Source organism: Crocodylus siamensis, chromosome 7 (genome assembly GCF_052110815.1).
Source record: "Crocodylus siamensis isolate JL-2025a chromosome 7, ASM5211081v1, whole genome shotgun sequence".
Taxonomy (NCBI): Eukaryota; Metazoa; Chordata; order Crocodylia; family Crocodylidae; genus Crocodylus; species Crocodylus siamensis.
The window spans coordinates 96,233,653-96,260,834 of NC_143401.1; the positions used below are offsets into that span (position 1 = coordinate 96,233,653).

Sequence of the window (27,182 nt, forward strand, 5' to 3'; positions counted from 1 at the left end):
TCCCTGCTTTGGTTCTCCCTTCCCCTTTTGCTTGGGAGGGGGTTGGACGAGACAATCTTTGAGGTCACTTCCATCGGCCGTTCCAGCAGGGAAATGCATGCAGGGAACCTCTAGTAGCATCAGGAGAAGCCCTAATGCAGAAGCACCACTTGGCAAATGTCTCATGGACTTACCTTTCAGCTCAGCATGATAGTCTTTGCTACAAGGCACTCCAGGATGGCCTTGCCTCTATTTGTGGCTTTTCATTTCAGAGCAAATCTCTCTGGAAACAGGACCACTCCAACCACTTCACTACGGTCACCACAGCACAGCCACAGTCATCCTGCAAGAGTTACCACCACCAGTAGAGGACCAGGAAGGCCTCCAAAAAGGCCACAAGTAAACCCCCCAAACTATTACACCTATAATCAGCATCAGACCATGGGCAAGTTCAGAACATCTTGCTCCGAATTTCCATAAGACATCAGTCCCGTTTCCCTTACTTATTGCACAAGTGGGCTCTTCTCCTCGGGAACACTCGCAGCTAACAAGTAGAAACTCCCCGAGGGAGCAAATGGTTTAATTCAATCACATCGGACACTAGACACTCAAGAGTGAAGACAGACGCACGCAGAGCTTGAACACAAGGTGCTGACAATTAGCTACTTGGTGCCCTGGGTGAGGAGTATGCGCCTGGCACTTGATATCTAAACCAATTACTTCCCTGGATGGAAACAATTACAATTCTCTAGGGCAGATTTTTTTTAAACACCGATGGCTAAAGGAGGATCCAGGGCGCAGCCTGGTCCAGTCCCCCAGTTTCACTAGACCCCCTCTCGCCTGCTCCAGCCGAGGAAGGCGATGTCTTGCCAGCCTCATAAACAAGTGCAAGAGCAAACAGGCACGAACGCAGAAGCTGGGGGCAGTCAGCAAACTTGGAGACTGCTGCCCTGATGCATGAGGATGCCAGAGACTCAAATCTCTGCTGTCTGAAGAACAGTTTTAGGGTGCCAGTAGTCTACTTACAGCTTTCTCTGTTGATGCTTCAAGGGCGGACCAGAGCCTGTGGCTGGGGGACAGAGAAGGGGAGAGACAGCTCCATACACCACGATGCTTCTTTTGCGAGGGCCTGCTTGATGGATCCAAGCAGAAACCCAGATTGAGTTAGGAAATAGCAGGGCTGCGGGATGTTCTCCACCACGCTTCCCTGCCCCCTCCGCAGCAAAGCAAGCCCTGCTCACCCTCCCCTTTGACCCATGACACCCCTGAGGAGCACTGCCAGACCGGTCCTGGCAGCTGCAGGTGCCAGGCTGTCTGAGCGCCACGTGACCTCAGGCTGCCTCCTGGCATCCGCCCTCATGCCAGTCTCAAATCAGAAGATGTGGTCCTGGGTATGACCATCAACTGATAGCAACGCAGTGGGGCTACTGGTGGTGGGGTAGGTCCTGTAAAATACCACAACGTTGCAACCCCCAGAGTAAGGGGAGCATAGGGCACCTCAAAACCCTACCCACCCACTACCTTGTGGGTACCCCTTGGTTGGAAAAAGCCTAAGGGACATCAGCCTGGCAGAAACATGCCCTTGCTGAGGCATTAGGCAGTCAGCAGCAGGTCTTACCTGTTGCCCTCTGGGAGGGGTTACAACCATGGAGGCACTGAACATCTGGACTTGGCCTGGCCTTTGGACTTTGTCTCTATGGTCTAATGGGAGGGAGGTCTTGGGCTGCCTCCACTCCTCCATAATCTTGCAAAGGCACATGGCATGACAGACACAGGACTCCGTACAAACAGATTCATCTGGCACCTAACTAGACCTCTCATCCGGCCACCATGATCCACAGGATCGACGGTTGCCTACTACAATCCCCAGAGCGGATTTGCTCTGATTTAAGCCCATCACCGCAGCATTCACAGAGAAACAAACCACACAGGAGAGATCGATCCTAGCAGGACTTCCGCTAGAGAGCTGGCATACCTGATTTTTGGGCAAAGGTTGCTCTTGGGAGAGATTACCAGTTACAGTATGGCAGTGGTAGCCAACCCAAAGTACACATGCACCATGTGCCTCAGGCAGCTGCTGAGAGACACAAGGCCCAAGCACTCAGAAAACGGGTGCTGGGATGAAGTCAGGAGGTCAGAGAGTAGGGATCAGGGTGGCGCTCAGGGAAGGGACAGCCAAGCCTTTTTGGGTAGGTGCACCACTACTGCAATACAGTACGATGCGTACTGCAGTGGAGAAGGGCCTCAATACGCTTCTTGGGCCACGTTTCTCTCCCACGTTAAAATTAAAAACAACTGCTTGGCTTAGCTCAGTTTTCTGGTAATGCTCCATCACATTGCCCACTTTCTGGCAATGAGTGGAGAAGTCCTAGCTAGCACTACAGGTGTAGGAAGAGGAAGGCATACATTTTGCGTCCCTTCAGTTCCACTTCCCCACTGCTCTCCCCTCCCGAACGAGGAGAAAGCCAAGCCAGGCCCAGATGTGCTCTCAGCAGAACTAAGAATGCATGCGATGCTTTTCAGCTGAGCAAAAAATTTTCCAAAGCATATCAGCTGCATTACATGTATGCTGCACTGATGGGCAAGCCTAGATGTCGAGGACAGGAGACCAAGCACATCGTTATTAAATCTGACAAGAGCTGCAGAGAAAGGGGAATCTTCAGAGCCCAGATAAATTGGCACCAATTTTAATAAGGCACCTAAGTGCCCTCCACAACCACCCCTCACATTGGAAAAGTCATGGCAAATGCTGCGTTGCTTCATCACAGCACCCTGTACTTCACGTCTGTGGAACAGGTGTTAACCTTGCTCTGATCTTGAGTATAACGTAATGGCAGAGGGGCAGATAAAACGAGATCGAAACACACGATTCAGAGTCCCTGGTTCGGCAAGTGCGGCAGATGAGGGACCCCGATTGAGAAACTGCTCGGGAGGAAAGCTGCCAAGGGCACCGGGGGAGCTGCTGGATAATGGTTCCCGGTAAGCGTGCCAGTCCTACGCCACAAGCATTACAACAGAGCATGCCTCAAGCTGAATTCTTGCAGCTTTGGCTTGCGGGGAGCTAGAAATAGAAGGCTTTGGATTTAAGATCACACATGCAGAGATCAGCCAGCAAAAAGAAACAGTGCGGGCGCATGCCAGACAGCGCTGGGCTGCGACCTAGGGAAACAGCATCTTAAAAACACATTTGTCAACTGGGCCCGAGATGCAAGCACAGACCGCCCATCAGCTTCTTTCCATAAATACGAGATTCTTGTGCTCATTCACTCCCTGCTGTAGATCAAGAGCCAAGCCACTTATTCAGCTCCTTGTAACCCTCCCAGCCTCCCTCCTCTACAGCAACGAAGTGTTTTTAGAGGAGAGTTATTGCCGTCTGTGGGACCTACCTTCCTGTAGGAGAGCATGGGGGGGAGGGGGGACTTCCTGCAGTACATCTCCGCATAACACCTTTCTCCCTGTGCACCAAGAACTATAAATTAGATCCCTCTGACCCAAAACCTAGCGCGTGCAGGCTGCATGCATGGGGATCCGACAGCGCCGGTGGTTATTCAAGGTCTTGTTGACAGGGCTAAAAACTGCTCCACTTTCACAAGCTTTTCAAAACAATCCTTGAAGAGAGGAGCTTGTCTTCCACATACTGCTTGGTAAGGAAGCTCTATTTGTATTGTAGGCAATTAAAGGACAGTCTGGGGGCACTGCAGTTCCCTTGGTTTCATTTCTGTGCTGTTAGCAGCTGTTTTTGTTGCTGTTTTTAGTTACAGTCCAACTGCCATAGATTGATGAAAAACCCACCATCACCTCCTGCCCCACTGCATGGACCAGAGGGCAGACGGAGTATAAAGTCATCCGCTCTTCTCCCGACACAACCCAGGTTCACATCGTCTACTGGGGCTGATCAGTTTAACCTTTTCCTCGACATTTCCATTCCATGTTCAACTTCGGCACAAACACTTCCCATCTCGGAAGTGAGCTTTAAATCCCGGCCTGCCAGGCTAACGTATTCCACAGAAGACAGGCCATTCCCTACTGGTTTTAACGCTTGGTATGCGGAAGAGCTGCGGCACGGTGAAGAACTGTGCTCCTCACCCTGGGGGGACTGAGCCCTAGGCTTATTCCTGGTCAGCATTATGCTAGCCACCACAATACGGTCAGATAGTATCGGCCCGGGGAAACCGTCTCATGGGAATTTCACAAGGTCACCCTGGGAGAGGATTCCTCAAGGAGTCTAAGGGACTCTTGCAAAATCCGCTGCACTATGCCAGGTCAGGCCAGTTATCAGTGATTTATGCTAGTTTCAAAGGACGCAAAGGAAGCAGTTTATCTCCAACCTATCTGCGCTTCGTAAAGGAAACCGGTGCAGGACAAAGCTGGTGCTTCAGGGCAGCTCTTCTCCGATGGCCATTCCAAGCGAGAGATCTCTGCTAACCTATCGGCTTGTCTGCGCAGAGCCATCTGCCAAGATAGCTCTCCAGGAAGCCATCCAGTGCCATTCAGCCGGTTTACCTTCCCCCACGTGGACGCTACTCCAGATCGGAGCGCTTGCACGGGGCAATCGTTCTGGAATAGCCATGCTGGTCAGCTGCCCTGGACAGACAACTCCCCATATCATACAACAGCAAAACAATCTCTGGTCTACTCTCCAGGTTACAGAGAAGATTCACAAACTTCCTGAATCACAGCAAGCAACGTCGGGCTCAAACGTCCCAGTGCAATTCAAATTCACAACAATCAACCTGGCTTGCAGCAGCCTGGAGGGGAACTATACCTCCTCAGCAAGGGGGGGCTGAGCATTCATCATCATTTTCACTCCTCTATGACCGCTCACACCAACAGCCCTACCCGTACAGAGAAAGGACCAGATGCCCCGAGTGAAGGTAGCTAAAGACGACTGAGAAGCCTTCTAGGAAATAATGCCACTGCTAAGGACAAAGTGAAGTCGATATTATAAAACCTAGTCGAGTCAAAGCTAAACAGCAGGTCATCTAATTTCCCGGAGCTCACAAAAACTTGTGGCCACACTGGCAATAAAACCATCAGAAGACAACCTTGGGTTTCAGTCTCTCTTCCCGTTTCCACAGCTCCAAAATGGGTTAGGAAGTAGGCTGTACGGTTTCCAATCGCTGTATCAGGTAGACAAGGGTAACATGTTTACTTTCCCAACCAAAACAGCACAATCCTTTTTATCAATCAAGATGAGGTTCAGAACTTGAAGCCTTCAAGTCCCCTGAACCACCAAAACTCGTTAAATTAGTAGCGGGTCAACCAGAGAGAGCTCTTCAAAGCCTAGTGTGCAGCTCAAACACAGCCTAGAAATTTTAGTGCACAAAAAAACCTCTTGAGTGCAGTTTACAAAGTGCATGCCAAGTGTCAGAGTTACCTTGAGAAAAGGTTAACTCAGATACTCCCCATTTACCTGGCTGTGGTGTTAATACAGTGGTAAAGATCTCCTCCTTCAGGAAGGCTCTCACAGGGGCTGAACTTTTCTACAGTACTTGGAACAAGGACATGATAAACTTCCCCCACCACAGACTACTCCAAGTCTCCCAGCACAGGACCCCACAAAACGGGAAAGGTTGGAGTATCTTCCCACCCCTTGCACACAACCCCTTGAAAAGGTTTCCCTGCATGCTGTAGCTGAAAGAGAGGAACAGGTTTTTGAGTTATTAAGCAATTGCTTGAAACAATAAAAAATGCACAACAAGAAATTAAGAAGCATCAACCAGGAGACCCTCCCTCCCTTCCCCTTATGCCCCCATCAAGGAAAAACTGAAAAGCCCCAGGCTAACCATCACAAAAACCATAGTCCAGCTTTGGTTGGGCAACAAAGCGCATGCTACCCCACACAGCAGGGAGTGCACAGATATAGAAGAAACTATGTCGACATGTGGCTGGGCTTGTGGTTGCCAGGGAAAAATGAGAGGAGAGGGAAAGGTCTGTAACGCCGGCACGTGTAATTAGCAAAATCAGTTAAAAGTGAATTGTAAGACCCATGTTATGGAGGAGGGAGAAAAAAAAAGTCCCAAAGCTATTCACAAGCTACAGATCTGAAGCATCAATAAAGACAGCCGAGAACCGCACACGAGCATGCACCAGGCAGAACGAGCCCGGCTGGCTGGTGACGGAAAGTCAAAAGCCTTGCTGACCACAGCGCACGCGTGTGCACGAGCAAACGGCCTGCAAGATGCTCGTGACCTACATCAGCCACCCGCCCCTCTTCTGACCCATGACCACCCTACGGGCTGGACATGCCACCACGGAGGGTGCAGACCCATGGCAGTACCTGCTGGCAGATGAATGGAGATGCATGGAAAAACATTCAGCCAAAAAAGGAGTGCATTCACACGCACGCACCCCTGGCTTGATGGGAACAGACGCATGCCATCACCAGGTGCACACATCAGGTAACAGACAGGTGCTCATCTCCAAATTGCTCCACTTCTACTTCCAGTGGAGATGGCAGAGTGAAAGAGCTCCCCCAAAAAGGGAGCAACCTTCTTTTCTTAGGCCAGCTCAGCCACACATTGTAATCGGGCCACCCCTTGTACCCCCTGCCCCCCACCCCCCCGATGCACTGCGGCGGTCCCCACCTTTCTTGAACTCCTCCAGCATGGCATCGAGCTTAGTGTCGTTGAAGACAAAGTGCAGCGGGTGGTTGTAGAAGCGGGTGATGGTTTTGAGCGGGGTGCAGTCGTCGGGGTCCACGAAAGCCAGGTCCTTGACGAAGAGCAGGTCCACGATGTTGGAGCGATCGCCCTCAAAGACGGGGATGCGGGTGTAGCCGCTCTCCATGATCTCCGACATGGTGTTGAAGTCCAGCACGGCCTCAGCGGCGATCATGAAGCAGTCCCGCAGGGGCGTCATCACGTCCTCCACCGTCTTGGTGCGCAGCTCCAGCGCCCCTTGGATGATGTTGAGCTCCTCCTTCACCAGGTCGTTGTAGGGGTCAGTGACCCGCAGCATCTCCAGCAGCTTCTCCCGGTTGTAGACCGTGCCAATCTCCTGGCCCAGCACACAGTCCAGCAGCTTGCTGACCGGGTAGGAGGCCGGGAAGGTCATCATCATGAAGAACTTGGTGAGGAAGATGGTGTTGGCACCCACAGCCAGGCCATGCCGGGAGCAGATGGCCTGCGGCACGATCTCGCCGAAGATGACGATACCGATGGTGGACACCACCACGGCCACCAGCCCTGAGCCGGCGATGTCATCCAGCAAGATGGTGAGGGTGGTGTTGACCAGCACGTTGCCCAGCAGCAGCGAGCACAGCAGGTAGTTGCCCTGGCGCCGCACCGGCTCAATGCGCTTGGCGTAGTTCTTCTCCTTGTCTGTGCCACAGTTCTGCACGATGCGCAGCTCCATAGGGTCCAGCGCCATGAGCCCCAGGTTGAGCCCACTGAACATGCCCGAGAGGCACAGCAGCAGCGAGATGAAGATCACCTGGAGCCAGAAGGGCAGCAGGAACTTCTTCTCCTCGCCCACAATCATCTTGGTGTCCTCGCCGTCATGGTAGATCCACGTCGTCTCCGTCCAGCCCGGCCCCTCGGCGGCACCCAGAGCGCTGGGTGGCGCCGCCACCGAGGTGCACAGGTAGTACGACTTGCTCTTCTCCGTCTTGCGCAGGGGCTTGATCTCGATCTCGATAATGCCCGAGGTGCGGCGGTTCAGCACGATGTGCGGCAGGATGATGATGTCCGACGTGCGGATGCCGCAGCGCTGCGGGGACGGGGGGCCGTCGCCGCTCCCGCTGCCACCACCCGGCCCCGGGCCGGCACCCGGCGCCGCCATCCCGCGGCGGCGCCGTTCGTGCTCCGTGAAGGCGATGCGCGACCACGTCTCGTTGTTGATGTTCTGCCCGTAGACCCGCAGCTTCACCCGCGTGCGCTCGCTCACGCGCAGCGCGCCCCCCTCCATGAACGACACGTCGTCCGTGTCCTCCAGGCGCAGCCCGATGATCACCGTCTCCTCAGGGCCGGCGGCGGCGGGGGAGGCCAGGGCGCCGGCCGCCGGCTGCTCGCCCAGGCAGTGCCCGCCCAGCAGCAGCAGCAGCAGCAGCGCCCCCCGGCCGCCCCCCGCCCTGCGGCCCGGCGCCATCTTGACTCCGGGCTCAGCCCCGCCGCGGCCGGGCGTCGCGGGGCGGCTGCTGCGGCTGCGGCGGCCGCTGCGGCATCCTCGCTCGGGCCCCCTCCCCCCGCGCGGCGCGGATGCTGCCGACGCTGCCGCTGCTGCTGCCGCCCGCCCGCCCGCGGCCGCTGACGGGCGCCGACTGCCGGGCCCCGCGCGCCGCCCAGCCCACCCCGCCGCCGGGGGGCGGGGCCGCCGCCGCGCGCCGCCAATCGCCGCGCGCCGGCCCCGCCCCCGCCCCGCCCCCGGCCCGGCTGGCCGGCGCGTGACTCCGCGTGTGGGGCCGGAGGCGGCGCAGCCAATGGCCGCGCCGCGCTGGCGGCGGGGGGGCGGGGCCGGCCAATGGCTGACTGGGGGAGACGGGGGGCGGGAGGGCGGTGCTGAGCTCCGGGAAGGAGCCGCGGCTCCACCTGGCGGCCGCGCTCGGGGGGGCGCTCGGGGGGCGGGGCCGGGGGAGGCCCCGCCCCCCTGGGCCCAGCCATCCCAGCCAAAAGGCACCTTTTTTCTTTTAATGTTTTTTGCAAAAATAGTTTTTTAGAGAGAGAGAGAGACAAGGTTCTTTGGGTGAATCTGGTATCTTCTATTAGCCCGACTTAAAGAGCTGGAAAACAATTTTTAAGCAAGCATAGATATATGTATAGATGTCTGTCTGTCTGTATGTAGTGAAATATATGTTTAAATGTATTGAAATATGTGTTTAAATATTTATACTTAAATATATTTAAATATATACTTTACGCAAACATTTGCATACTCAAATATGCACTTGACGTATTCAAATGGTCGCTTCAGTATTTAAATATCTGCATACTTCAGTATTTAAATATCTGCATACTGGAGATTCGCATGTGTTGGGATGTATGTTTCACAGTCAGGGCGGCTAGGGGAAGTGGTGCAGGCTCCTAGCCTGGGGATTTTTAAAAGGAAGTTAGATGAGCACCTTGCCGGGGTCATCTGACCCCGGTGCTCTTTCCTGCCAAGGACTAGATGATCTTCCTAGGTCCCTTCCGACTCTAGCTACTATGAAACTATGAAACTATGTACCTATATTTACATACGCATTTAAGTATATTTCTGGCTGTGACATAGGTCAGCTTAAGTGACGTTCGTTATTTCCTCCGAGCGCTGCTGGCGAAAGGGAACTGAAGCAGGAAATCCTGAATTTGCACTGGAGCTCAGTCCCTGGATGCAGTGTTGGCTTGACTCGAGTAGATCATAAGAAACATTATTTTCCTCAAACCAGCCGACACTGGCTCCACATTACGGCCCAGGTAATATTCAGCTGTGCATTGTTTCCAGGGGCCGAGGTTTAGCATTTGTTCTGAGCGGCAGATGGGACTTGCGATGCCGGCTGCGTTGTCAACATCCCCTGGCGAAGGACCAGGCGCAGGAGCTTGCACCAAAGCCATTCACTTCTGGGGCAGGTCAGCTCCAGTCCAAACCCCAACGCAGTGGGCTCATCTCCCCTCCCTGCCTCCCCCTCATTGTGTTAGAATCAGAGAAAACCAGGCTGGAAGGGACCTCAGGGAGTCGCATCTCATCCAACCTCCTGCTCCAAGCAGGACTAGCCCCAGCTATGTCATCCCAGACAAGTCTACCTGGGTCTTCAACACCTCCAAGGATGGAGACTCCCCCACCTCTCGGCGTGCCCTGCACCAGGGCTTCACCACCCTCCTCGTGAGAGAGTTTTTTCCTAATATCCAACCTCAACTTCCCTTGCTGCAGCCTGAGCCCATTGCTCCTTGTCCTGTATCTGCCCCCACTGAGGACAGCCCAGCTCCATCCTCTGTGCAGCCCCCGGCAGGGAGGCGAAGGCTGCTATGCAATCCCCCTCAGTCTTCTCTTCTCCAGACTACATCAGCCCAGGTCCCTCGGCCTCTCACCAGTCCTGTCTCCCAGCCCACCACCGTTTTCATTGCCCTCCGCTGGACTCTCTCCAATGTGTCCACATCCTTTCTGCAGTGGGGCCCACAACTGGACACAGGACTCCAGATGTGGCCAGAGGGGAAGGATCACTGCCCTCCGTCTGCTGGCACCGCTCCTACCGATGCAGCCCAGGATGCGGTCGCCTGCTTGGCACCAAGGGCACGCTGCTGGCTCCCGTTCAGCTCCTTGCCCCCTGTCCCCCCCGCCCGGCAAGGAAGAGGGGATGCAGGTCCCTTTCTGCTGCTTTCCTCTTGCACTTTCTCCCCGTTAGGCTCTCACAGGCTGGACTTGCGCTCTTCACTCCTTCCTGCTCCGGTCCTGCTCCGTTTTCTCCGCCCGGTGCCACGGCCACTTGCCTTCCGGCCATTCCCTGCTCCTTCCCTTCGCGCTGACACTTCGTTCTCAGTTGCTGCCTCTGCCCTGCTCTTCTGGCTTCCCCCATTCGAAACGGCATCTTGTCCCGCTGCTCCTTCCTCCTCCAGTGCCAGGCTGAGCATTTCAAAGCGTCGCTCTCATGCACCTGGTCTCGTGGCCGAGCGCGGCCTGGACCATCCTAAGCTCCTCTATCCCCCACGTCACTGCTCGTCACTGCTCCCCCATCAGGACAGCTCCCCTACAACTCATTCGAACTGTCAGATAACTTCTCGTCCTTTGCTCCATTAAAGGGGTACCGCTGTTCCAGACCCCTCTGTCCGGGGGGGTTGAACAGCAGGAAAAACACCGATGACGGGACGTCCGAAGTCGTATCGAGGGGGACAGAGGCTTAAGGGAGGGGGCCGTGGTAATGAACTGCGTGGGAGCAGTTTGCTTTGCAGTCCTGGAGCCACCTGCTGCATTGCCCGGCCTCCCCGTTGTGCCTGGCCGCAGAGGAGCGAGGATCTCATGGTACCAGCGCTCCCCTCCTCTTGCTAAGGAGCCCCAGCTCCGCAAGCAAATGATGCAGTGACAAGAGGGTCAGAAGGCTTACTTTGGGAGGGGCGTACAGAGCCGCAGGGAAAAGCCGCTGCTGGAACATGGAGCACGCGTTTCCGACGGCAGAAACAGGAGACGTTGCTTTTGGGAGCCGGCCATCTCTCAGGGATGAGTTTCTTCCGAGAAGCAGCCCCCCCGGGTTATCGCTGGGCTGGCATGACTGCCTCTGCAGCGCTATTACAAACCTCGCAGGGCCCGCGTGTGCGTGCCATGACAATGAGGCGATTAAAAATTAACCTCCGGGCTCCCGACCGCTGCGGGCCCCCTCACCTCCCTGCCGCGCACACGGCCCCCTGCACCCAACATGACATTTCTTTGCCTATACCGCTCCCGCGGGCCAAGCGTTTAATATTGATGAGAGCCGCTCCTCTGATGGAGGCTATTTAGCATAGGGCCCAGGCTTCAGCTGCCCAGGGTCCCTTCGTCGTCAAATTAGACCGAGAGTTATATGCCAAGAATTACCATCAATGGGACGAGCTCTTTGTATCTCCCACTAGGGAACACGCTAAGCCTCCGCATGCTCTCTGCTGGTGTCACTCTTCATGCAGCTATATCTAGTCTGCAGAGGAGAAGACTGGGGGGGATTTGAGAGCAGCCTTTAAAGACCGGAAGGGTGATTACAAAGAGGCTGGAGCTGGGCTGTTTTCCATGGAGGCAGATGACAGGACAAGAAGCAATGGGCTCGGGCTGCAGCAAGGGAAGTTGAGGTTGGATACTAGGAAAAGCTCTCTCACTAGGAGGGTGGTGAAGCACTGGCACAGGTTACCCAGAGTGGTGGGGGAGTCTCCATCCTTGGAGGTGTTGAAGACCCGGATGGACAAAGCCTTGGCTGGGATGATGGAGTTGGGGCTGGTCCTGCTTGGAGCAGGGGGTTGGACTAGATGTGACACCCTGAGGTCCCTTCCAGCCCAAATTGTCTAGAATTGGCAGGAGCGGTGGCAGCAGATGGAGGGCAGTGATTCCTCCCCTCTGTTCAGCACTGGGGAGGCCACATCTGGAGTCCTGTGTCCAGGTGTGGGCCCCACTGCAGAAAGGATGCGGACACATTGAAGCCAGTCCAGTGGAGGGCAACGAAAATGGTTGTGGGGCTGAGAGACGCGACTGGTGAGGAGAGGCCGAGGGAACTGGGCTGATGTAGTCTGGAGAAGAGAAAACCGAGGGGGACTGAATAGCAGCCTTCGCCTCCCTGCCGCGGGGGCTGCACAGAGGCTGGAGCTGGGCTGTCCTCAGTGCAGATGCCAGAATAAGGAGCAATGGTCTCTGGTTGCAGCAAGGGAAGTTAAGTTTTGATATTAGGAGAAACTTTCCCATGAGGAGGGCAGTGAAACACTGAAACAGGCTCCCCAGAGAGGTGGTGGCATCTCCATCCTGGGAGGTGTTTAAGACCCGGGTAGACAAAACCTCGTCTGGGATGGTGCAGTTGGGGCTGGTCCTGCTTGGAGCAGGGGGCTGGACTAGATGTGACCCCCTGAGCTCCCTTCACACCCTCCTTGTCTGTGAGTCTATGAAAATACTTTTAGGCCCTGTTTCAGGAGAGCCTTTAAAAGCATGTGCTAAAGCCACAGAAGATGCTCCCGTTTCCTGAGTACAGTACGTTTTGCAATTCACCCTTGTGGAGGAGGTAAGTACCATTATCCCCATTTAAAAAAAAGGGGCACAGAAAGCTTAAATAACTCAACTACAATGCCGCAGCAAGTCTGCAGAACCCAGAATCGTTCCAGCCTGCTGGTTACTCCGATATCTCTGAACAGACGAGCAGCGCCCCAGTACCCGTTGCTCTGGGAAGGGGGTGAATGCTGACGGAGCGCTCCGAGGAACACGGCTCCTTCGAAGACAGCGGCTGAGCAGCCAGGTTTGTCTTCTGAGTAAAGACCTCGTGAAAGTTTCTGAGATGTGTACCGTCTGAGATGAGCCGCCACCTTCATTCCCAGCCGAGGAGCCGCTCCCACGGCGCCGGAGGCGACAACGGAAGACGAATAAAGTTCTGTCAACACTTCCTCTCCATTCTCCCCAAAATGCAAAGAGCCCGTGGAAACAAAGTCATGCAAATTCGCTGGCATTTAGCAGTGGCCTTTTCACGTATGCATGGTGGGATGGGGGACCACCCACTGCTGGAGCTGCCGGGGGCATCTGAAAGGCTCGGGCAGGGTTTCATGGTTTTTTAATGAAGTGGCTCACGGGTGGGGAAAAACTTAAATCCGCTCTTTCATTCGCACCCTGAAGATCTCCTTTGATAAGAAGAACTAATTGCAGTAGATGTGCCAGGATAGGGTGCCGGCATTTTTGCAAGTCCTTGCAAATAACAGCAGGAGGGGGATGCGACTGGGGTGTCTGTTTGCAGGGGAGGAGAAGGGGAATCTTAGTCCCGGCGCCTTGATCTTGTTATTAGATGCATCTTCTGATAAATGAGGTGACCTGCGGGTCTTTCCTCTTCGAGAATCCAGCATAATTTGCCATCTGTGTGGTCACCACAGAAGGGCACCCCCCCACGGCACAGCACGCTGCACGGACAACGGTCTCAGGCGGACGGAGGAGACTTGGGTCCAGCTGAAGCCGACCGGGTAGCCAAGCGCCAAGCAGCCAAGTCACCGTTCAGCTCGGAGCTCTTCCACGCCGGCTGAGGATGAGGCCCTCTGGTTTGTGCCCTAGCTAGACAGCAGCTGAGACCAGCTCCCATTGGCACCCAGTGCGACCTGCCTCTATTTCCCCTCTGACAGCTCCAAGCACTTCAGCCTCCCAACATCATGAACGGGGGGACCTGCGCTTCAACGGGCAGCCATCGGCCAGCCTGACTCCAGCTCCATCACCTCCAGACCCCGGAGCAACTGAGCCGAGGAGCTCTGGCAGGGGCAAAGCGCGACGTAAGCGTGTTGGTGTGACGTCCTCCACTACTTAATCCACGTGCACACGGGACCTGTGCTGGCCCCAAACAAAACAGGTCTATAAAAGGCATGGGAAAAAGCTTTATTGCAACAGTGAGAACTCGGTATAAGCAGAAACACCACGGGATTGTCCCGTGCCCCCTGGTACCTTGCTGCAGCTGTGGCTGGGGTGCGTCTTGCTTGGCTGTGCACAGAGAGAGAGCAAGGCCCCGAGTCCAGGTCCTGGAGGGGTCCAGGGACTAATTGCTGCCTCTCACATACAGTCAAGGGCTCTGGTTTACTTAAGCACCGTGCCCGAGCTGGCACCCCATAGCTTGTGTTGAAGGGGATGGCTGCACAAGCAACGTATCCCCAGGTACACAGGAGGCGAGGATTTTCTGCACGTCACCTGGGCTAAGCGGCCGTGGTTAGCCTTGCACGTATGGCAGGTAAGACGGTGCACGCAGGCAGGTGCTACAGGCCAGCCTGACGCTAAAGCCAGGCTTTGTCTAGCCGGGTCTTCAACACCCCCGAGGATGGAGACGCCACCGCCTCGCTTCCACCACGGTGGATCTACAGTGTGACCGGCTGTGTAGATACAGTCCAGCTGCAGGTTTCTTCCCAGAAGCCAAGCTAAAGCACGTCTTTCACAAAAATATCAGGCTTGGAGCAGTGCCCCGTCCGCGCCCGGGCGAGCTGTTCCACGGCCCGTCGCCCCTGCCATAACGACACCGCGAGGTCAAATGGGACTAACTCCCACACCCCGGTGAGGAAGGCTGACAAGCCCCTGCCCTCCGCTCGCTATCTTCTGTAAGCCCCTGTATGCAGCGATCCTGTCCCCTCTTAGCCCTCTCTCACCGAGTCGGATGAATTCCTGAACACGTCAGACCCTCGCCTCTGTGCCCAGCTGCACGGGGTTTGCTGCTGGGGCATTGCCCCCTCCGGCAGTGTGAAGAAGCAGGTGAAATGCCCCAGCAGCAAACCCCGTGCAGCTGGGCACTGCCGATAGTCCTATTTCTTGTACCTCTGAGCATCGCGTATGAGCCAGGAGCAGGTGGGGCAGGACCTGCTCAGAAATATCCCTCGCCGAGCGCTGGGGATGTGGGGTGGGCAGACCCTTGGCCCACCCTCCCCAATGCCTTGCCATGCATCAGGCTGTATTACGCCACTTGGGTGCACCGTGGCCTTTAACCAGAGCCGGCTGAATCGCCTGCAACAGGCAGCCACCCTCGCCACTCTTCGCCGCTGCGCCTCCTCAGTGGCAGCTGCCAACCTTACTGGTAAAGATTTTACGGCATCTAAATAATGGGTAAAAACCAATAGCACAGGACCAAGAACCGCCCCGGGGCCCTGCTAGTCAGAGCTCTGCTCATTGCTGCTTTCCCATTACACCTATGTCCGGTAGCTTGGGAGAAACCCAGGCATACAGCAACCAAAGAGTCGCTTTCCTCGGCTGGATGGGTAATCCTGTCCGGACCGGGACAACAGGTTCATTTGACAGGACCTGCTTTCCTGCAAACCCTCTTGACTGTGTGGTTTGCATTTTTAGCCTGTCTTAAAAGAGACCTGGATCCATTTGGGAGGGCCGGGGAGGTGGAATCTGTCCCCTTGCTTTGTCCCGAAGCAGAACAGAAATCTCCACTTCTACCTTTTCTACCTCACTGTTTCTGATATTCCCATCACTGTCTGACACAGGACGTACACTGCATCTAGGCTCTTTTTGCTTCTAGCATTCAAAAAACAACCTGTAAATGTTTGTAAGATGATTGACTGCTGACACTGCATTGGTTCTTTGAGGTTTTCCTACCTGCCATCTACATTTTTAACTTGAGACTTACATGAATGACCACTTTTTCTCAATTCTTGATATGGGGATTATTATTCTTTTTATTCATAGTTTCGTAGTTTCTAGGGTTGGAAGGGACCTGAGCAGATCATCAAGTCTGACCCCCTGCCATGGCAGGGAAGAGTACTGGGGTCAAACGACCCCAGCAAGGTGTACATCTAACCTCCTCTTAAAGACCCCCAGGGTAGGAGCCTGCACCACTTCTCTTGGAAGTTGGTCCCAGACCCTAGCCGCCCTGACCGTGAAGTCGCGCCTCCTGATAGCTAGCCTAAACCTGCCCTCTGCCAGCTTGTGACCATTATTCCTGGTCACTCCTGGCGGTGCTCGGGGGAACAGGGACCCCCCGTGCCTGCTGATCCCCCCTGACTAGTTTGTAACAGGCCACTAGATCCCCCTCAGCCTTCTCTTGTGGAGGCTGAACAGGTTCAGGTCCCGTCGCCTCTCCTCGTAGGGCCTGCCCTGCTGCCCCCGATCATGCGAGTGGCCTCCTCTGGACCCTCTCCATGCTGTCCACATCCCTCTTGAAGTGCGGCGCCCAGAACTGGACGCAGTCCTCCAGCTGCGGCCTGACCAGTGCCGCACAGAGGGGGAGGATCACCTCCCTGGACCTGCTTGAGATGCATCTGTGGATGCAGGACAAGGTGCGGTTGGCCTTCCTGACCGCGTCCCCACACTGCCGGCCCGTGTTCATCCTGGAGTCAGTGATGACTCCAAGATCCTTTTCTGCCTCTGCCCTGACGAGAAGGGAGCTCCCCAACCTGTAGGTATGGTGCCGGTTCTTCCTCCCCAGGTGCAGCACCTTGCACTTGTCAGTGCTGAATCCCATCCTGTTCTCATCCACCTACCCCTGTAACCTGTCCAGGGCTGATTGCAGCCTGTTCCTCCCTTCTGGCATGCCCACGTCCCCCCACATCTTCGTGTCATCAGCAGATCTGAGCAGGAGCTTTTTACCCCCTCGTCCAAATCGCTGATGAAGATGTTGAACAGTGCGGGCCCGAGGACCGAGCCCTGGGGGCCCCCACTGCCCGCGTCCCTCCGGGTCAAACATGACCCGCCACCACCGCTCTCCAGGTGCGGCCCTCCAGCCACTTGGTGACACATCTGACTGTGTGGGTGTCTACACCACAGCCCCCAGTTTCTTCATGAGAACGGGGTGAGAGACGGTGCCGAAGGCCTCCCGGAAGTCCAGGAAGACGATGTCCACTGCTCCCCCTGCGTCTGAGGATTTGGTGACCTGGTCGTAGAAGGCACCAGGTTGGTCTGACAGGAACTGCCGCTAATGAGCCCGTGTTGGTTGCCCCTGAGCATCATCTCCCCCCGGCCCCTCGTGGACATGCGCCAGGATAACTCTCTCAAACAGCTTCCCCAGGATCGAGGTAAGACTGACTGGCCTGTAGTTCCCCGGGTCCTCCTTCCTCCCCTTTTTTGAAGATGGGAACCACGTTGGCCTCTTCCAGTCCTCCGGCCCCACACCAGAGCCCCCCGAGTGCTCGTACAGCCGTGCCGGGGGCCCCGCAATGACCGCAGCCAGTTCCCTCAGCGCTCGGGGGTGGAGATCGCCCGGACCCGCTGACTTGAACACGTCCAGTCCCGCCAGACGCTCCCTGACTAGATCCGCCCCGACCCTGGGCCTGGGTGCGCCTCCCCGGGGGCCTGAGGGGGTCGGTGGGGGGCTGATTTGGTCCCTGCTCAGGAAAATGGAGACAAAGAAATCATTAAATATGTTGGCTTTGCTGTCTGGTGTGACGACCAGATTTCCTAGCGTGTCTTGCAGGGGCCCCACATTACCCGGGACCTTCTTTTTGCCCCCGCTGTATTTAAAAAAGGACTTCTTGCTGTCCTTGATCTGGGTTGCGAGTCCCAGGCCCATCTCTGCCTTGGCCTTCCTGACCGCCCCCCCGCCCCCCCGAGCAGCCGCAGTATAGTCCTCCCCAGGGAGGGTGTTTTTAGCAACACTCTTGTTGTTTGCGCCCCGGTAGGTCAGGTAGGCAGCAGAACGACGCGGGTTTGCAGACGCGGAGCTTTGCACATCCCATCGGATGGCTTTCAAGAGGTTTCGTGATCGCTTCCCACTTCCGTGTTCCCCGCTCCTTACGGTAGCAATTTCCAAAGATTTGGCAAAACTGGCCCTTCTGAATTTCCAAGTACGCGTCTTACTCACTAGTACGATAAGCAGTTCACAGAGTAGTTGTAATCAGATCATGATTGCTGCTACCTAGGCAACCGCTAATTTTTAGGTCAGCAATGATCTCTTCTTGGTTCACTGGCACGAAGTCCAATATTGGAGCTAGACCATGTTGAGTAAAGGACTTTCCATATTCAGGACGTCTAAAAATAACAAGCGATGGGTCTAGGGAGGCTTCGTTACTGGCTTTCCTGGCCTGAAGTCACTCACTGTCACAGGTTTTGTCCCTATCCTTTTTGGCCGGACACTTGAAGAGCTCTCATGCCCACCGGTACCCCCGTCAGCAGCTGTACTAGTTAGAGTTTCGTCATGCATCTGCAAGCGAGGCGCAGCGCCCCCAAAAAGAGCGGTGTCCGACGTACACCCCAGCCCCCTGCAACAAGCTGAAGGGAGCAGTTCAGGCGTGCAATATTCAGGAGAGCCGGCCGCATCATAACCCTTCTCCTACCCGAGCGGCTCCGACTCGCCTGGTTTCTTACCTTGGCTCCTGCTGTGAGCACACGGACCGTTCAAAAGCATTCGCCTCAAGTGCACCTGTGGGCTTGGCCTTCTCATCACTGTGATCATCTTCCCCTTTTTACTCCTGATTACTGTACCTCGTCTACCTTCTCCCAAAACCATCAAACCGCCAAGCCCATCGCCCTGCAATATTTCCTGGACACACAACGTGCCCCCCATGCCCTTCGCCATTACCTCTGGTTCTCATTCGACATCTCTCGTGCACTCAGGGCACTTACAATGGTCACTGGGATATTCTGCTCCCTTCCCGGGTCCCCAAAGCCTCCATGGACATGGGTAACAACCGTCCCAATCAGTCCCAGTAGCAAATCCAGGTCTTCCCATTAGGACAATACCCACTGGGGTCTCTTATTTCTGGCTGGGATGAGTTTCCTTCTGACCACCCCCTTCATGACACCTTCCTGCTGCTCTCCCTTCGCACCAGCCCATCTTCAGTCCTTGCCCCGACCTGTCCCCCTTCCTGTCCTCCTTCGGCAGCCCCTCGCCGTCTCGGCTCGAACCGCTGCGGAGGTCTCCGAGCCCTGCCTTCTCGTCCTTCCTCGTTGGGCCACAATAGCTACCTGCAGTCCGCTGCCCTGAGACTGATCTCCCACCCTCCTAGCAGGCCCTCTCGGCACCGGTGTCCGTCCGAACTCAGCTTTCTTGGACAGTTCAATCCGTCCTGTCGCAACTGGGCAAAGGTAGTCCAGAGCAAAGCGCCCGCAGGGTTTGGTCAAGGATGCAAGCTGGGATAAAAACCCAGGAAAAGAGAAGTGACAGCACCGGGTGTCTGCAGAGAGGAAACACGGCCTTCCCCCAGCACGCCACGTGGACTGGCCAGACTGGGAGACGGCAGGTCAGGTCTCACTCAGAGCCCATCCAGACAGGTCAACCTGCCTACTGACCCCAGGTCACTTGGCATCCACCCCTCTGTCCAGCTCTGCGGTAGCCTTCATTTCTGCAGCCTTCCCCTCCAGCTTGTTCAGACCTTTCAGGCCCGCACAGTTTTGGTGCTCCTGCTCTAAAGGGGGTTTGCTCCACCAGTGACCACGTGCTCTCCCTCAGCTTGGGGTGACTCTCACTGTGCGGTAGATGCCTTGTTGGCTCAGGGGCAGCGGGACCGGATGAGCGGGTTCCCGGATGGCATCGAGGTCTCACGCTGCAAGCCGACTCCCTGGGCCAGCCAAACGCACCCTTTAATGGGTGCTACACCCCCACGCGATGGCTGTACGGTGCAGTTACAAGCCGTGTGCGTGTGGTCGCGTGCTCAGCAGCTCCCCCAAGTCCTGCGGGTCTGTACGAAGCGGGGAGGCTAACACGTGGCCTTCGGAGAACACGTCAGGCAGGAAAGCGACACTGACACATTAGCAACTCCCTACCCCCAGGTGCCACCGCAGCCAGCACCCTGCACGCATCAGGGCACGCAGCATATTCCTGGCCTTGTGATGGGCACTGGTGTTGAGCCCCTCCAGCCCATTGAGACGGTTGCCTTGGCTGTTCCCCGCATGCCCAGCTCTGCTAAAGCGGCTGCCAGGCAGGCACCTCCGCCCCCGCTATGCTCTGCAGCCTCCTCCTGTCAAAAGCTGGGGAAACTGAGGCAAGGGAAGGCGAGGTAAAAGTGCAGTTTCAGGCTGCAAACCCAAGCCAAGGGGCTTCTGGAGAAGGGGCGAGAAAGGCTGGGCAGTTTGGGCAGCAGACGGCGAGCGCTTGCCATGCGCCCGCGTGTCCACCAGGTGCCAGTCTCTGCACAGCCTCAGCCCTCCGCTGCCGCCACCCGGCTGCGCTGGCAAAAGGCCCAGCTCGGCTTTGCTCCCGGAGCCTCCAGCCAGCCTCAGGGACAGGGCCAGAGAGGCTCGAGGTGCTCTGGCATCAGCGCAGCTGGGCCGCAGGCTCCATGGGAAAGCTCAGTGCTGCCCCGCACCCGAGTCGGATGCATTCGAGTCACCCGCCAGCCTCCACCTCCCCGGGAGATCCTGGCTCCAAGTGCTCCCACGCCATGGGGAAGAGTGAACCGCCAGCCTGGTCTCTCCCTGGCACGACCTGCTGCGGGGAACAGGAGGTGCGAGGCTCAGTGCCACGAGGGGCTGCAAGCGTAACAGCGGCTCCTGGAGTCAGGGCGCCGGCGTGTGCTGCCTCCCATCCAGCTGCCACAGGCTGAGTCTCTCTTAGGGGTGCTGCTGCCCCAGCTCTGCCTCAGGCAGACCAGCCCCAGGCTGGGGTGCCCCCATCGCCTGGACGCCCCGAGAGCAGGGGCCACAGCGGGCCACCCCCCATCCCAGAGTTGCTCCCTCCAGACCCGACACAGACCAGTTTTCCTTCATAAAGCGAACAGAAACGCAGGTCAACCGACCCACCCTGTGCTGGGCACAGCCACGCACCGGGGCCGGGTTTATTCGGGTGCGGGCTCCGACCCAGCAGCCGCAGCGCAGCCCCATGCAGCCCCCCCCAGATGCTTCGCCTCCGCTCTGCTGGGGTCTGCCGCTGGGCCGCAGCAGCCGTCCGGCCGCGAGGCAGGGCCCTTCAGGGCCAGCCGCTCCGCTAACTGGAACGGATCGAGGATCTTCGCCTACAGGAAGGAAACGCATGACCCGGGGAGGTCAGGCTGGAAGCCCCCACACCTCCCGCCATTCCCCCTTTTGCTGAACGTCCTCTGGCCCCATCGAGCGTGGACATCCGCTCCCTTCCCAGGACGCCCCAGCTGGGTGGTGCAAGGAGCCCGTTGTGACCCCCTCCATGGGGGCGGGGGGATGGAGCCGGCAGCCGCGGCTCCGGGAGCGCTTAGCACTCCTGGCAAAGGGCCCCTGCGAGTGTCCGAGGCACCGTGCCCACCACTGCCAAGCTGGGAGGGTGCCTGGCGTCGGGGACGCCCGTCGGCCTGCTTGTGGAGCACGTCTGCTTCCAGGAGGAGGCAACCAAACACGTGCACAAGGGCCGGCTCCCCCCAGGCACCCTGATGCAGCCAGCTCAGCTGGGAGGACGCCTCCAGGCCTTAGGGGTTCATCCCCCCCCGGTAACACAGCGCAAGCCCCAGCCCCGCATCCCTTCTCCTGACCCTATAACAGCACGTCCCCCCCGGGAGCAGAGCCAGGGGGACGTGCCGGAGCCGGCTGCCTGGGACGCGGCGATGTTCCAGCCCAAGGGTATCCTTATTTTCTTTTCCTAGTCAGGGCTCGGCCTCCCTGGCGATAGCGATCGAGGCAAGGGCAACGTGCGGCCCCCGTGCCTCAGGGGCGCATCCATCACCGGGCTGGACAGCGGGGAGCAGGCTGGAGCGCGAACCCGGTGCGCCTCCCCGTGGGGCATGTCAGGGAGAGGAGCAGGGTCTCACGGTCAGAGCCCAGCCGCTGGCTCCGCGCCCGGCTCTGCAGCTGAGCAGCCTTGGGCCGGTTGCTTCCGTGCCTCAGTTTCCCCTCAGAAGTGAGGTGGCCACAACCTCCTGCGTGGAAGGCCGTGGGCGAACGACTGACACGAGCCCCCTGCCCTGGCCACGTATGGACCCTGGCCCTGGCCCTCGAGGCTGGAAAGTCACCCACGGGGCACGGGGCTCAATGCAGGGCCCCGGGGCCTGTCAGGCAGCGAGGGCATAGATAGGGGTAGAGCAATGCACCCCCTGACGTCCTAGAAGTGGTTTGTTCTGCCTCAGCCCAGCCGGACTGCAGTTACAAGGGCCTGGAGAAGTCCCGAGGGGCAGGGGGAGCCGGCTAGCTTGCAAGGGAAGGCAGCTCTGAAACCAGCCAGCCCCATGCCGGGCGCAGCTCCCGTCTCCGCTGCTGGATGGGTGCACGCCCAGGCTGGTGCCTCTCGGGTCATCCTGCGTGCCCCTCTGGAGAAGGCAGGGCTGCGGCTCGGACTGGGCCGCGCACCCACCCACTGCCAGCCCCGGGACCCTGCCTCCGCTCCAGCCGGTCCCTCGCTCAGGGAGCCTCGGCCCCTTCGCTGGAGGGGCAGCCGGCTCCCCTCCGCCCGGGCGCTTATCTGAGCTGTGCCTCCTGCTGGGACAGGAGCCCAGAACATCGTCTGCCCGCCCCGGGGAGCCCAAGGCTGCAGCTCTGGGACGTGCAGCTGCTCGGCTTTATCTCCCCCGGGCCGGGCTGAGCTGCAGCTGGGGGAGGCCGGCCGGCCGGAGGGTCCTGGGCGATAACCCTGCTCGGGGCCGCAGTCAGGGCCGAGCACGAGCCGGAGGCAGGTTGTGCACGCCGGAGGCTGCCAAAATACCCCGGGGAATACTGCCCGAGAGCCAGGGCTGGGCACCCCAGCTCTGTGGAGGGTCTGGCACCCGGGCTGCAACCGCGCAGCACCGTGGCCCCTGGCTGCGCTCAGCTGGGAGAGGGACGTGCCCTTCCCAGAGCACGCGCCCACCTGAATCCCACCCCACGAGGGCGCGCGCGGCTGTACCGCACCTTGCCGTTACCAAACACGCTGCGGGGCTGGTTCCCCGCACCTGCCACGCAACCACCTCTGGGGTGGACCGCGGCCGCCGTTTAACGGGCAGGACCTTGGGGAGTCTGGGGCACCCACCTGGGCCTTCCCTGGACAGCAGCCCCCGGCCGCCGGCGTCTGCCCGCTGGCAGGCCGGACCTGGAACGCCTGCGCAAAGCGGGAGCCTCGCAGGATGTCGGCAGTGTCCTCGTCCACGACCACGGGCTCCCCTGCCTGCAGGGCAGAGGACACGGCAGGCCCCGCGCACCGCAGCCCGTGGCCCCAGCCCGCTCAAAGCCACCCCCAGCCCTGGGTCTTGGGGCTCCCGGCTCACCTTGAAGGTGAAGTTGGCATCCAACACCAGCTCCTGCTCATGCCCGGGGATCCCGCCGTCGTAGACAGCCTGGCACCGCCCGCCCGCCCCCGCCGGGGGCACTTTGAAGAGCCGGAAGGTGGCAGAAACAAACCGGCAGTGGCCTGACGGGAGAGCAAAGGAAAGTTGGTTTTACCCACGCTGCCTGCTTCAGTGCCGACCCGCCGCCACGTCTCCCCAGGTCCCGCTGCTTTCCCCGGGGAGAAACGGGCGCAGGAGGTGGGAGAGGAGGTCTGCCCCCGGCCAGGCGCTGCATCCATTCGTGCGGCACCAGCCCAGCCACGGTCCTGTGGCCGAGCCTGCCGCAGGCTCCTCGCAATGGGCCCGGCTCGATGCTCGGACCGGGGTGGACTCTCTGAGGCCGGAGCGTGCTGTAAAGCGCTGCCGCCTCCCACCCCAGAAGTGGCTGCATTTCGCCGGGGGCCGGAGCCAACTCTGCCTCCCTCTGGGGGGGCCAGAGGCAGGATCTCCAGGTAACGGGGCCCGAGCCCCCGGCCCACAGGCTGTGGTCTCCCGTTCCAGGCCTCCAGACCCCAGCCCCAAGCCAGGCACATGCGTCCCCAGGCCCAAGGTCAAGGCTGCGGGGGCTGCCAGAGCCTCCCTCCTGCAGCGCCTGCTCGCGGCGGATGACAGCCCCGCGCTGGCCCCAGCCCCCGCCTGCGGCGCCCGGCTTCCGGCTAGCGTCCGAACCCCGGGCACAGCTTCCCCGCCAGGGCCGGGCTCTCGCTCACCGACCACGCTCTCCAGGGCCCTGCTGTCGATGGTGATGGGGCTGGCGGTCACCAGGCGCGGGGGGCGGAAGCCCACGTCCCGGGCGATTCGGTACAGGTCCTTCCACCACAGGGCTCCTCCCAGGCACTCGCCTGCGGGCACAGGCCAGGCCGGGCGTCGCGCAGGGAATCCAGGCGGGACGCCGGCAAGCCCTAGCCCCCGCCGCCCCAGGAGCCGAAACCCACCGCTCACCCCAGAGGACGCGGTGCTTCCTGACGTCCGCGGGCAGGTCCTGGCTGCCATAGACGTCGCTGAAGTACATCTCCCCCCCCGGCTGGAAGAGAGCGTGGTTTAGGCGCGCCAAGACCCCCCCGCCCCCGCGCTGCGCAGGCACAGACCAGGCGCTGGTCCCAATTTCGGTCCACGAGCTGGGGGAAAAGGCCACGGGGGAGAAACCGCGCCCGCAGGCGCAGGCAGGCAGGGCTGGGCGGGCATCCCCAGCAGCGTGCAAGCAGCGCAGCCCCCGCCGCCCAGGCCTCCGGCCACGGCTGCCAGCCACTGCTGACTGTGACGTGGTGGAAAGGCCGGAAACCACGCGAGGGGCGGGGAGGCCGCTGGCAGTGGCTGGTGCCAGCTGCATCTCAGGAGGGGGCACAGACGCTCCAGGAAGGGGACGGACACGTGCACGCGCGCACACACACGTGCATGCACACACGAGGCTCCGATGTTACCTTCAGCACTCGAAAAGCCTCCTGCAGGACGGCCCTTTTGTCAGGGGAGAGGTTAACCACGCAGTTGGAGCTGAGGGGGAGATAAGAGCTCAGCAAAGAGGCAAGCGCAGCGGCCCTGGGCAGCCCCCACCGAGCCTGCAGCTGGGCAGCGCGGGCGCCCTTGATCTCAAATCTTGGCAGGGGCACCTTGCACGTCCCACCTCGAGGAGCTGTCTGCAGGACCGCCCTGGCCAGGACACGGCTGCCAGCTCCCTTTCCCCCTCACCGGGGGAATTTGTGAGCGGGCACCTCAGGCTGGCCAGCCCCACCGCCCCGATCCGGCCAGGAGCATGGCCCACGGACCGGCAGACACCCCCAGGTGCCCTGGTGACCGTGTTTCGGGTCATCAAAAAACACAGTCACAGAGGGGAGCGTTTCTGGGCCTCTTCTGGGGCTGGAAGGGACCTTGTGAGACCATCGGGGCCAGCCCCCCTGCTTTGGGCAGGAAACATGGCTGGGGTCACATAACCGCGGGAAAGCGCGTGTCCAGTGTCCTGGTGAAGATGCCCAGGGCCGGTGCCCGCACCGCCTCTGCTGGCAGCCTGCTCCAGACTCCGGTCCCACAAGTTTGAGTCCCTAGGAGTTTATGACCTGGCTTTCCCCAGGGTGCTTTGCTGGCTGGCTGTTTGCCTCGCCCCTGATATAGTTGTGAGCTGCCACCAACCCCCCCCAAAGTCATCTCTCCCGTTCAGTTACAACCACCGGCCGGCTCCTCAGCCCCCGGATTTCAGCGGGACCCGAGTTGCCAGAGGGGCGGCTCCCGCCCCGGGGGGAGACACGTCCAGGGACCACCCCCCTCGCAGGGACGGCACCTACACCACGATGTCGTAGCTCTCATCCCGGAGCCCGGCGTCTCCCAGGCTCTCCAGGTAGCCCTGGAGGAACTCGACGTTCGGCGTCCGGTACCCGAATTTCTCCATGTGATAGTCGATGTGTTTCCTCGCCACTTCCACCTGCGGAGGAGGACCCCAGCTGCCTCCTCAAGCCCCTCTGCCGCAGGGACCCCCGAGGAATGGCCCAAACGCAGCTTTGAATCCTGGCCTCCGACCCCGAGGTGCGAGCCGCACCTGCGCGGCCGTCATGTCGACGCCGGTGACGTGCCCGCCCTCCCCGACCAGCTTGCTGAGCACGTAGCAATCTCTGCCGCTCCCGCTGCCCAGGTCCAGGATCCGGCTGCCCTCCAGGCGCTCGGGGATCACCAGGCCGCAGCCGTAGTACCTGCGGGAAGGACGCCCGGGGTCAGCCGCCGGCGCCAGGGGAGGACGCGGGCAGCAGCTGGCGGGAGCCGCGCCGTGGGCATGGGCTCACCTGGACGCCACGTCCTCGTGCACGCACTCCAGAGCCGCCTGCGCGGCGGCGGGCAGGGGCCGCGGGCAGGTGACGCAGGCGTTGGTTTGCAGATCTGCCGACCTCTGCAGCACGGCTCCATAATAATCCTGCGGCGGGGAGACGCGCGGCTCCCTCGGTGCTGCGTGGACCTCGGGGGAGGAGGCCGGGCCCCCCCACTGGGCACCCAGGGGCAAAGCCCCCATCCCCCAGGGGCAGGGTGGCAGCCCCATGCCCCAGACCCCGCCTTACCTGCACCTCCCTGCGGATCCGCTCCTGGGATGGGGCGGCCACTGCAACCGGGAGAGCCAGGGTGAGGCTGGATGGCGGGGGGTGGGGGGCACGCACCCAACCTGGGGGGCAGGAGGCATCTATACTTCCCCTCCCCCACCCTGAGACCCCCCCCCCCACAGGGGCACCGAGCCCCTCCCCCCACGCCCCAGCCCCTCCCCCACCCTCCGGGTTGAGCACAGCGCCCCCAGTCTCCCCACAATCCCCCCCCCGGATCGTGCCCTTCCGCACTGCCTGGCCGAAGGGGGGACTCTGCCCTGCCCCGCCCCCGCCCAGGATTGGTTAGAGCATGGGGGCGGGGCACCTCAACATTCTAACCCCGCCCTCTGTAGGGCCCCGGGCCTAACCCTAACCCTAACCCAGGACTTCTGGTGCCCAAAGTGGGGGGCGGCCCAGCACCCAGCGCAGAAGGACGCAGCGAGGTCCAGACCCCCTCAGGTGGCCCCAGCCCGGGTCAGCTGCCCCTGTGCTGGGAACGACTGAGGACACTTGCTGCGGGGGGCAGGAGGCCGGGATAAGAAATCCAGGAGGAACCAGAGCCCCTGGAGAAGAATAAAGGCAACCCTATGCCTCCCTGAGCTGGGGGGAACCCCCCAAACCAGGCACCGCACCGCACCTGCCGGACCGGCTCCCCGCTCAACAAAAGAGACGTGAAGACGACACTTGAGGCTGGGGGCGGGGAGAGACCGCGGAGCCGGACCACCGGCAAGTCACCAAAACACCGGGGCCGATTTCGATGGGAGCCCGTCCTGCCCCCGTGCGCGGCGCCTGGGAACACGGCAGCCGGCTTCAACGGGGCAGGTGCGGCGATTGCGTCTCTCGAAGCCGCGCGCCTGCCCCGCGCAGCTGGAGGCATGAATAGTTTACTGATTCTGTACAGAGTTGCATAACGAAGCCAAGGCTGCGT

General features: G+C 59.4%; 2 protein-coding genes across 5 annotated transcripts in view; both read right to left on the reverse strand.

Annotated features, from left to right (window-relative positions):
• CNNM2 (cyclin and CBS domain divalent metal cation transport mediator 2) overlaps positions 1 to 8,169 on the reverse strand; it is a 141,236-nt gene extending 133,067 nt beyond the window's left edge. For 3 of the 4 annotated variants that reach the window (XR_016443451.1, XR_016443450.1, XM_090056980.1), the window contains exon 1: positions 6,567 to 8,167. Coding sequence is in view for 2 of the 4 variants with exons in the window: in XM_090056980.1 (XP_089913106.1) it covers positions 6,567 to 8,067 (1,501 nt within the window). In the remaining 2 variants the exon portion in view is untranslated. Of the gene's footprint in view, positions 1 to 6,566 lie in introns of all 4 variants that reach the window. The other variant, XM_090056981.1, reaches the window with a different exon arrangement.
• Positions 8,170 to 20,721: 12,552 nt separating this feature from the next.
• Positions 20,722 to 26,979, reverse strand: AS3MT (arsenite methyltransferase; the record flags this gene model as incomplete). The annotated part of the gene is made up of 11 exons (XM_090058735.1): positions 20,722 to 20,951; positions 22,904 to 23,038; positions 23,139 to 23,281; positions 23,909 to 24,040; positions 24,141 to 24,222; positions 24,620 to 24,689; positions 25,475 to 25,611; positions 25,726 to 25,876; positions 25,967 to 26,094; positions 26,237 to 26,277; positions 26,892 to 26,979. Coding segments are annotated over 11 exons (1,284 nt in total), but the record flags the coding sequence as incomplete, so codon positions are not given.
• Between the last annotated feature and the right edge of the window lie 203 nt (positions 26,980 to 27,182).